Source organism: Rhinoraja longicauda, chromosome 30, assembly GCF_053455715.1.
Source record: "Rhinoraja longicauda isolate Sanriku21f chromosome 30, sRhiLon1.1, whole genome shotgun sequence".
Taxonomy (NCBI): domain Eukaryota; kingdom Metazoa; phylum Chordata; class Chondrichthyes; order Rajiformes; family Arhynchobatidae; genus Rhinoraja; species Rhinoraja longicauda.
The window spans coordinates 1,546,261-1,557,851 of NC_135982.1; the positions used below are offsets into that span (position 1 = coordinate 1,546,261).

General features: G+C 51.6%; 1 protein-coding gene across 1 annotated transcript in view; it reads left to right on the forward strand.

Moving 5' to 3' along the window:
- Positions 1–11,591, forward strand: part of LOC144607921 (uncharacterized) — a 511,597-nt gene that overhangs the window by 361,283 nt on the left and 138,723 nt on the right. The window contains exons 7-8 of the mRNA XM_078425055.1: positions 5,684–5,809; positions 9,436–9,558. Coding sequence (XP_078281181.1) covers positions 5,684–5,809; positions 9,436–9,558 — 249 coding nt within the window. The remainder of the gene's footprint in view (positions 1–5,683; positions 5,810–9,435; positions 9,559–11,591) is intronic.

Sequence of the window (11,591 nt, forward strand, 5' to 3'; positions counted from 1 at the left end):
AGTGATCCACACCTGGCCTGGTGACACACTGGCTAAAGCCAGTGCTCATCATCTCACTGGGCCACACTGCCTGGCCATGTCGACAGCTTTTGATTCCTACATCCCAGCAAGAATGTGTGCCTTCAGGAGAGAAGAGAAAACTGGGAACAGATTTGTGAGGAAAATGATTTCCATCTGCCTTTATTTAACAGGAGGCAGCTTTGTTGGTAAACGACATGAGTTTATAACACGAGTGGCAAATGCTTGGCCAGATTTGAAAGCGATCTGCTTAGCATCCACTCAACACTGCAGCGACGGAGCCGGGCAATTATTGCTTAATTGATCATAGTTTCTGACTTGAATCCCAGCCACACTCCACTTACTCCCTTTGCAGCTGTGCGAGACTGACGGAGAAATGCTACTGACTTCCATATAGTTCCGCAATTACCTGGAGTGGGGGAGACAGAGCAGGGAGTGAAAGGCCTGGGTAATGGATGTGGAGAGCATGTTTCCACCAGTGGCAGAGTTTGACAGATTCTTGATTAGTACGGGTGTCAGGGGTTATGGGGAGAAGGCAGGAGAATGGGGTTGAGAGAGAGAGATAGATCAGCCATGATTGAATGGTGGAGTAGACTTGATGGGCCGAATGGCCTAATTCTGCTCCTATAACTTAGGAACTTATGAAGAGCACAAGGGGAAGCCTCAGTAGCCCAAAGTATTTAACGCTCGCTCCCAGCTGGATAAGGTCTTGACTTGTCCTCAAACATAACCTACTTCCCTATAGAATTCCATCAATCTGGTCGGCCCAAAGGTCAGATAAAGAGGACCTGCAAATCATTCTGCACCTATCCCATGGACTATGTTCTTGCTTTAATGGGCTTAGTTTGGTTTAGGGCTCCATGTGTGATGTTCTTGGAGAGAAGAAAGAAGTTGAATGTCGAGTGCCAGTCACAATCTCACCATGTCCCCAAGCCCCTTATCATCAATCAGGTCTTTATGAAGTTTAGTCACCATTCTAATGTAGGAAACACAGCAGCCAAATTAATATACAGATGCTCCTTGACTTCCCATATTCCGATTTTACGATGGTGCAAAAGTGATACACATTCAGTAGAAACTGTACTTGGAAATTTGAATTGTAATCATGATTATTATTGGCGATATGCGGTACGATACTCTCTCTCTCTGGGCAATGGCAGTGAGCCAGTCAGCCCCGTGACCATGAGTGTAAACAACCCATACTCTACAGTGTGCTGTGTTGCCAGCGTCCTTTGGATACAGTGTCGACTAATGTAAGTGTTCTGAGCACGTTTAAGTTAGGCTATGATGTTGGGTAGGTTAGGTGGCTATGATGTTGGGTAGGTTAGGTGGCTATGATGTTGGGTAGGTTAGGTAGCTATGATGTTGGGTAGGTTAGGTGGCTATGATGTTGGGTAGGTTAGGTGGCTATGATGTTGGGTGGGTTAGGTGTATTAAATGCATTTTCGACTTACGATATTTTTGATTTACGATGGGTTTATCGGAATGTAACCCCATCATAAGTCGAGGTGCATCTTGTCGGGATTCATTTTCCAGATCTGAGCATGGCTGGTAAGGATAACACTTATTACCCACCCCTAATCTCTCTTAGTTTAGTTTAGAGATACAGCATGGAAACAGGCCCTTTGGCTCACCGTGGTTACTGGTCGGGACCCATCTTCAGACCGGCGGCACAGACAAGTGCTGAGGCAGCACACATGGCAGAAGAAGAGTCCTGACCCAAAACGCCACCTATCTGTGTCTTCCAGAGGTGCTGCCTGACCCACTGAGTTACTTCAGCACTTTGTGGTCTATGTAACTTTACACATTGCCAGTTAGATGTCAGTGTAATAACTCAACATTACGGGTGGCACGGTGGATCAGCGGTAAAGTTGCTGCCTTACAGCGCTTGCAGTGCCGGAGACCAGGGTTCGATCCTGACTACGGGTGCTGTCTGTACGGAGTTTGTACGTTCTCCCCATGACCTACGTGGGTTTTCTCCGGGTGATTCAGTTTCCTCCCACGCTCCAAAGACATACAGATTTGCAGGTTAATTAGCTTTGGTAAAATTTGTAAATCATTCCTAGTATGTAGTTAAGTGCTAGTGTATGGGATGATCGCTGGTTGACATGGACTCAGTGGGCCGAAGTGCCTGTTTCCACCCTAAATTAGGGGGCGTGGTGTGGGGGGTGGGGAAACTTTTCTTATCTCTTTCCTCTCCGTCCGCACTGCGGCCTAACATCATGGAGCTGGTGGCCTCTTGGTCCAGAGCTCCAGTGCTCCAACCGTGGAGCCTGCAGACTTTAACATCTGGGAGCGGGCGATCCCTTTGCCAGGGGTCGGCCTTTGGAGCTCCAACCTGTGGGAGCTGTGGACTTTAACATCGTGGAGCTCGCTGTCCCTGGTTGGGGACCGATTTCAGGAACTCCAAGCCGCAGGAGTTTCGACCGCCCCGACGTGGGAGCTCGATCGCTGGCTGCGGATGGTTCGACTCCCACGACCACGGGAGGAAAGGAGGAAAGAAGATCAGACTTTATTGCCTTCCATCAGAGTGGGGAATGTGGAGGAGCCGCTGTGGTGGGTGTTCATGGTGATCCTTATGTAATTGTGTATGACTGTATGACAAATCAAATTCCTTGTATGTTACTAAACATACTTGGTTAATAAATTACAATCATGATTATTATGATTATGATTATTATGATGAAAGCTTTGAACATGTTCCAACTGCTGACAGCTGTGAAGTTCACCCAAGTAGCAGTCTAGCCTAACTCTGACCCAGCCCCAGCTCTGATGGACAGCAGCCCCCAGAGGATGTGAAGCCCAGTCACAACACTGATCAAATCCCACCATGGCTGGACTGCCCTTGCCAAAGCAGAGGGGGAGAAGGTTCCCAGAGCAACATGATCTTTCTGTGTTTTGGCACTTTGATTATATTACTGGATCAAGTGGGCCCAAACCTCTCCTGCATTGGTGCAACACCCTCTCCTCCCCCCCTCCCCTCTCCCTCCCCCTCCCCCTCCCCACCTCCCCTTCCCCATGCCCCACCATCCCCCTCAACCCCCCTTATCTTCCCCCCACCCTCCCTCCACCCCCTCCCTCCCTAGGAGATAGTTTTAAACGTTAAAATGTGAATAACTTAAAAAATATAACACCGATTTCAATTAAACTTCTTCCATTTGCACCAAAGGGTCGGCGGTGAGTAAGGTGGGCCTAACATTGTCACGGCATGGTGTATCGTTTTGGCTGTCGTTCAGGAACAAACAAACAAACAAACAAACGAGAGTTTTAGTATATAGATGCTAAATGTATTTCCATTGATAGGGCAATCCAAATTTAGGGGCAATAAACAGGAGTGTGGGACTATGGTGAAAGACGTCTCCGCAGAGAGAGGGGATGGCAGCAGAATGTGCACCTTTGACAGTGCGCCGTTCCTCGGCATTGGAGAGTCAGAACATTGTAGTGGCCAAATCTCCAGGCTTGGATTTGAACCCACAACCTTTGTGGATGTGAGCGGAATGAAGTGAGATATGTAACTGGGGATGATGCCATGAGTCACTTTGTAGACAGAACATAAGCGGCTTTGGTATGTCTTGACTCCAGTGACTCCCAGCCACGGCGATTTAACATATCGGGGACGCTTGACTGTCTTGAGTAGTCGTTAAAAACAAACCGTGCTGCACGCCTCTGAACCTTGTCAAGGGTATCAATGGTATTTTTCTGGTGAGGGTCCCATATTGTCTGGCAATATTCCAACAGTGGGCGGATAAGTGTTTTGTACGCTACCTCCTTGGTTGGTTTGTCATAACTGGATACATTTCTCCGGAGAAGGCCCAAGGTTCAGTTTGCTTTTGTGGCAATCTGGTTTAAGTGTCTGTTCCAGGCTCGGGCAGGTATGAGCTCAACTCCCAGGTGTGGGTGCTGATCAACTTCTTTAAGCAGGTTGTCTCCCACCTTGTACCGGTTTATGATCGGCTTGACTTTATGAGTAACTTTATGACTTTATGAGTAACTTTGGTGTAATTGAAACCCATTTGCCAAATGGTTTCACAATTGCAAAGATTGTTTACGTCATTTTGAGGAACCTTGGCATCTTCAGCAGCTTTGATCTCTCGATACACAATACAGTCGTCTGCAAAGAGTCTCACTCTCGAAGACAGGTTGTCAGTTGATGTAGATCAAGAACAGCAAGGGTCCCAACACCGTTCCCTGTGGCACGCCGGACTCAACTGGAGATGGTTGTGATGACTCACCATCTACTACAACCTTTTGATGCTGTTTGGTGAGGAACGCATCAATGGTTTGGGGCTCACCCATAGTCAGGATCGATAACAACCAGCTGTCACTTCTATATATATATATATATATATATATATAGATGATGTGGATGTAAATGCAGATGGGTTGGTGAATAAGTTAGTGGACTACTCCAATTTGGTGGGATCATGGACTGTGAAGAAGGCTGTCAAAGTAAACAGCAGGATATAGATTAGCTGGAGAAATGGCAGGTGGTGTTTAATGGCAGGCACGTGTGAGATGTTGCACTTTGGGAGGTCGGTTGTAAGTGGAAAATGTACACTTAATTTTCCTGTCAATATCTCCCACATGTAGCTGCACAAGTATATGGAGTGGTAAAACAGCCACCTTCATTGGTAGCTTCCCTTCATTGGTGGGGGCATTCCCGTGGCACGGCGGTAGATTGCTGCCTTACAGCGGCAGAGACGCGGGTTCAATCCTGACTCCGGGTGTTGTCTGTATTGAGTTTGCACATTCTCCCTGTGAACTGCGTGGGTTTTCTCCAGGAGCTCCTGTTTCCTCCCACGTTCCAAAGATATACAGTTTTGTCGCTTAACTGGATTGGTTGAATTGCCCCGAATGTGTAGGAAAGTGTTTGTGTGCAGGGATCGCTGGTTACTGTGGACCCGGTGGGCCGAGGGGCCTGTTTCCTCACTGTATCTCTAAACTAAACTAAATTAAAGCCAGCTCCATAGCACTTTGGTCGGGCCACATTTGGAGTATTGCGTGCAGTTCTGGTCTCCCCATCACAGGAAGGATGTGGAGGCTTTGGAGAGGGTGCAGAGGAGGTTTCAGGACTGATGCCTGGATTAGTGGGTATTAACTACAACAACATTTGGATAGACTTGGATTATTTTCTCTGCAATGCCAGAGTTTGGGGGGAGATGTGATAGACGTATATATAATTATTAGAGGCATAGATGGGGTAGGTAGTCAGAACATTTTCCCAGGATGGATATATCAGATACTAGAGGGCAAAGCTTTAAAGTGAGAGGGGAAGAGTTTAAAGAAGAGGTGGAGGACAAGCTTTTTATGCAGAGGGAGGTGAATGCCAGCAACACACTGCCAAGGATGGTGATGGAGGCAGGAATGATAGTGGCATTTAAGAGACTTTAGTATAGGGACATGGATGTGCAGTGAATGGAAGAATATGGATTATATGCAGGCAGATTTTGGTTTTGGCATCATTTTTGGCAAAGTCATTATGAGCCATAGGGCGTATTCCTGTACTGTTTATTCTATGTTCAGACCGAGGTAACCAGGACAATATTCACCAAGTACCGTCCAAGATCAGCTTGGTATACCGTGCCAAAGCTCATTTGATGTATGAGATTAACCTGATGGACCATGCACATCTTCAGACGTCTGATGTTGTTTTTTAATGTTCTAGGCATCAAGACATGCTTGATTGGGAATGGAGGCTGTGATCATGACTGTGTTCAGCTGTCGATCGTACACTACCAGTGTAGATGTCGACACAACTACCAGCTCCAGGAGGATGGGAAGCACTGTGAGTGTAAGTACCAGGCCACCGATGGACCGGTGTGGGAGGGAAAGGAACACCCATTACATAAGTTCATCAGTTGCAGGAGCAGAATTAGGCCATTAGGCCCATCGTCTTCTCCGCCATTCAATCATGGCTGATCTATCTTTTCCTCTCAACCCCATTCCCCTGCCTTCTCCCTATAATCCTGACACCCTTACCAATCAAGAATCTGCCAATCTCCACCTTAAAAATATCCAATGACTTGGCCTCCACAGCCGTCTGTGGCAATGAATTCCACAGAGTTACTACCCTCTGACTAAAGAAATTCCTCCTCATTTCCTTTCTAAAGGAACATCCTTTTATTCTGAGGCTGTGATCTCTGGTCCTAGACTCTGCCACTAGTGGAAACATCCTCTCCACATTTAGTCTATCCAGGCCGCTCACTATTCGGTAAGTTTCAATGTGGTCCCCCCTCATCCTTCTAAACTATAGTGAGCACAGGCCCAGTGCTATCAAACGCTCATTGTATATTAACCCACTCATCCCTGAGATCATTCTTGTAAAGTTCCTCTGAACCCTGTCCATCGCCAGCACGTCCCTGTGTGCATGCAGCCCCTGTCCATCGCCAGCACGTCCCCGTGTGCATGCAGCCCCCCTGAATCCTGTCCATCGCCAGCACGTCCCTGTGTGCATGCAGCCCCTGTCCATCGCCAGCACGTCCCCGTGTGCATGCAGCCCCCCTGAATCCTGTCCATCGCCAGCACGTCCCTGTGTGCATGCAGCCCCTGTCCATCGCCAGCATGTCCCCGTGTGCATGCAGCCCCCCTGAATCCTGTCCATCGCCAGCACGTCCCTGTGTGCATGCAGCCCCTGTCCATCGCCAGCACGTCCCTGTGTGCATGCAGCCCCTGTCCATCGCCAGCACGTCCCTGTGTGCATGCAGCCCCTCTCCATTGCCAGCATGCAGCCCTTGTCCATCGCCAGCACGTCCCCGTGTGCATGCAGCCCCTCTGAACCCTCTCCATCGCCAGCACGTCCCCGTGTGCATGCAGCCCCTCTGAACCCTCTCCATCGCCAGCAAGTCCCCGTGTGCATGCAGCCCCTGTCCATCGCCAGCACGTCCCTGTGTGCATGCAGCCCCTCTCCATCGCCAGCACGTCCCTGTGTGCATGCAGCCCCTCTCCATCGCCAGCACGTCCCTGTGTGCATGCAGCCCCTCTCCATTGCCAGCAGGCAGCCCCTGTCCATCGACAGCACGTCCCTGTGTGCATGCAGCCGTGGCTAATCTCCTGAGGAGGCCCTGGTGAATTTCTCCATGCAGACAATCCAATCATGTTGCCTAGCCAGAGGTTTGTAAAATACCAATACTAATGGCAATGTGTCGAAATGTTTTTGGCATCAATGGAAATTTGTGAGTCACCCTTTGTGAAGATTGGGAAATGTGAATTGCAAGCAATGCCTTGTCAGATTAGCCTGTGCAATGCCAAGCTGAAGGTGACCATTGGTTTCAGGGGAACATTTCCAACTGTTGTGTTGCTAGCTCCCTCTGTTTACTCTAGTTTACTTTTGGGATACAGCGCAGAAACAGGCCCACAGAGACCACACCGACTAGCGATTACCCCGTACACAAGCACTATCCTACACACTAGGGACAATTTAAAATCTTACTGGCCAATTAACCTACAAACCTGTACGTCTGGAGGAAACTGGAGACCCCAAAGAAAACCCATGCAGGTCACAGGGAGAACGTACAGACTCTGTACAGGTAGCACCCATAGTCAGGTGGTGCTGGCTCAAAGGGCCGAATGGCCTCCTTCTGCACCTATTTTCTATGTTTCTATGTCTCTGGCACTGTAAGGTAAGATCTCTACCACTGCGCCACCATGCTGTCCCCAAGTTCTCTGCATGTTACACGGCAGCTGCACTTTGTGCAGTCAACACATACCCCAATAGAAGCAACGCTCTTCCAGCTACCAGGGAGTGTTGCTGCCGAATAATTGGATGCTGCAATGAAGGGAGGAGAGTTTTGGTAGTGGGAGAGTGCTCCCAGTTGGTTGGGAAGACCTGCATGGGCTGCCCACAGGAGACACGTGGGCCAAGCGTATCTCCAGGGGAAAAGCCTGGCACTTCTGACAGAGTGTTACATGAGATGCCAGCGTAGTCAATAAATGTCTCCATTTTGAGAACCCCTCCAAAGCAGGCACATGTCTGCTGCCGGTGATGAAGAACATGAAGGCACCTTCTCCATGACCACAGAGCTTGCTTCACCTTCTTATTTCAGCAGTGAGGGATTGAGATACGGCAGAGGTGGGCTGCAGACAAGACGGGTGGGCAGGGGGTGGGGTGTACAGAGGGGGGGGGCAGGGGGGGGGGTGGGGGGGGGTGGGGGTGGGCAGGGGGTGGGGGGCAGAGGGTGGGGGTGGGCAGGGGGTGGGGTGTACAGAGGGGGGGGGCAGGGGGGGGGTGGGGGTGGGCAGGGGGTGGGGGGCAGAGGGTGGGGGTGGGCAGGGGGTGGGGGGCAGAGGGTGGGGGTGGGCAGGGGGGGGTGGGGGTGGGCAGGGGGTGGGGTGTACAGAGGGGGGGGGCAGGGGGTGGGGGGCAGAGGGTGGGGAGTACAGGGGGGTTGGGCAGGGGTGGGGTGGGCAGGGGGTGGGGGTGGGCAGAGGGTGGGGTGTACAGGGGGGTTGGGCAGGGGGTGGGGTGGGCAGGGGGTGGGGGTGGGCAGAGGGTGGGGTGTACAGGGGGGTTGGGCAGGGGTGGGGTGGGCAGGGGGTGGGGGTGGGCAGGGGGTGGGGTGTACAGAGGGGGGGGGCAGGGGGTGGGGGGCAGAGGGGGGGGGTGGGCAGAGGGTGGGGGTGGGCAGAGGGTGGGGTGTACAGAGGGGGGACAGGGGGGGGGGTGGGCAGGGGGTGGGGGGCAGAGGGTGGGGGTGGGCAGGGGGTGGGCAGAGGGTGGGGTGGGCAGAGGGTGGGGTGTACAGGGGGGTTGGGCAGGGGGTGGGGTGGGCAGAGGGTGGGGGGGGGCAGGGGGGGGTGGGCAGGGGGTGGGGGTGGGCAGAGGGTGGGGGGTGGGCAGAGGGTGGGGGTGGGCAGAGGGTGGGGTGGGCAGGGGTGGGGTGTACAGAGGGGGTGGGGGGCAGAGGGTGGGGGTGTACAGGGGGGTTGGGCAGGGGGTGGGGTGGGCAGGGGGTGGGGGGCAGAGGGTGGGGGTGGGCAGAGGGTGGGGTGGGCAGAGGGTGGGGGTGGGCAGAGGGTGGGGTGTACAGGGGGGTTGGGCAGGGGGTGGGGTGGGCAGGGGGTGGGGGGCAGAGGGTGGGAGTGGTCAGAGGGTGGGGTGGGCAGAGGGTGGGGTGTACAGGGGGGGTGGGCAGGGGGGGTGTACAGGGGGTGTGGGCAGAGGGTGGAGTGGACAGAGGTGGGCAGAGGGTGAGGTGGGCAAAGGGTGGGGTGTGCAGGGGGGGTGGGCAGGGGGTGTGGGCAGAGGGTGGGGTGGGCAGAGGGTGGGGTGGGCAGGGGGTGGGGTGTACAGGGGGGGGGGGGTTGTCAGAGGTTAGGTGGAGACAGGAGGGGTGGTGGTGGTGACCAGAGGGTTTAGTAGTGAGGATCTCACTGATGGAAGGGCATGCTAAAGGCTGAGATTTGTATCCTTCTCTGCAGTGAAGGATCCGTGTGCTGATCAGAATGGCGGCTGTATGCACAAGTGCCACAATCACCATGGAGTGGCCCAGTGTGAGTGTCACCCAGGGTACGGATTGGCCAGTGACATCAAGGGATGTGAAGGTAAACGCCTTAAAGTATCTGAGAAAGTAGAGGTGTTGATGGGCCCTCATTCTGACTGCATCACTCACTGTGCGGGGCACTGGACAGATCTTCAGAGATATGCATGCCCAAAAACCAGAAGCTGTTGACCCTCTCCACAACCCAGCCATTCAGGGATTCTCAGCTTTGCCCTTCTGAAGCCAACAACCAGCTCCTCGGCTTTAGTGACGTTGAGAGCAAGGCAGACACAAAATGCTGGAGTAACGCAGCGGGTCAGGCAGCATCTCTGGAGAGAAAGAATGGGTGACAAAGTCTCACCCCCTCCCCTGACATCAGTCTGAAGGAGGGTCTCAACCCGAAACGTCACCCATTCCTTCTCTTCAGAGATGCTGCCTGACCCGCTGAGTTACTCCAGCATTTTGTGTCTACCTTCGATTTAAACCAGCATCTGCAGGTTTTTCCTACACGTTGTTCTGCATCATCCAGTCAGATTTTCAATCTCCTCCCTTACTGTGGCTCAGCGTTATCTGTTACTGGTCCATCAATGGCGGCAGAGTCGATGAATTTAACTGCATATTAACAGTGTGGAGTTTCCATGGCAAACCACACCATAACCATAACCCTCCACCAGACCCTTGCATACAGTGTATACTCTGGGCACATAGTCCCAGCAAACCCTCCACCAGACCCTTGCATACAGTGTATACTCTGGGCACATAGTCCCAGCAAACCCTCCACCAGACCCTTGCATACAGTGTATACTCTGGGCACATAGTCCCAGCAAACCCAGCACACACACACATATAATCCAGGAACTGCTTTGGAATATTGCAAATCTTGCAAGCAGCCAGGTTCTAATTAAAATCAGATTATCTGTTACAGTGCATGAAGTACCTCCTAAACCCATTGCTACTTCCAAATGAGAGGGGATCTTTTGAGACATATACAATTATCATATCATATCATATATATACAGCCGGAAACAGGCCTTTTCGGCCCACCAAGTCCGTGCCGCCCAGCGATCCCCGCACATTAACACTATCCTACACCCACTAGGGACAATTTTTACATTTACCCAGTCAATTAACCTACATACCTGTACGTCTTTGGAGTGTGGGAGGAAACCGAAGATCTCGGAGAAAACCCACGCAGGTCACGGGGAGAACGTACAAACTCCTTACAGTTCAGCACCCGTAGTCAGGATCGAACCTGAGTTTCCGGCGCTGCATTCGCTGTAAAGCAGCAACTCTACCGCTGCGCTACCGTGCCGCCCATTATAAAAGGACTAGATGCAAGAAAAATGTTCCCAATGTTGGGGGAGTCCAGAACCAGGGGACACAGTCTAAGAATAAAGGAGAGGCCATTTAAAACTGAGGTGAGAAGAAACCTTTTCACCCAGAGTTGTGAGTTTGTGGAATTCCCTGCCACCGAAGGTAGTGGAGGCCAATTCACTGGATGAATTTAAAAGAGAGTTAGATAGAGCTCTAGGGGCTAGCGGAATCAAGGGGTATGGCAGGCACGGGTTACTGATTGTAGATGATCAGCCATGATCACAATGAATGGCAGTGCTGGATCGAAGGGCCAAATGGCCTCCTCCTGCACCTATTTTCTATATTTTTATGTTTCTAAAACGGCTTGGTTTGGGAACAGCTCCATCCAAGACCGCAAGAAATTGCAGCAAATTGTGGATGCAGCCCAGACCATCACACAAACCAACCTCCCTTCCATTAACTCCATTTATACACCACCAGCATAATCAAGGACAATCACACCCTGGTCACTCCCTCTTCTCCCCTCTCCCCTCTCCCCTCAGGCAAAAGGTATGGTAGTGTGAAACACACACCTCCAGATTCATGGACTGTTTCATCCCAGCTGTTATCAGGTAACTGAATCATCCAACCATAACTAGAGAGCAGTGCTGAACTGCTATCTAACTCTTTGATGACCCTCGGACTATCCTTGATCGGACTTGCTGGCTTTACCTTGCACTGAACTTTATTGCCTTATCATGTACCTATACATTGTAAATGGCTCGATTGTAATCACGTATTAAC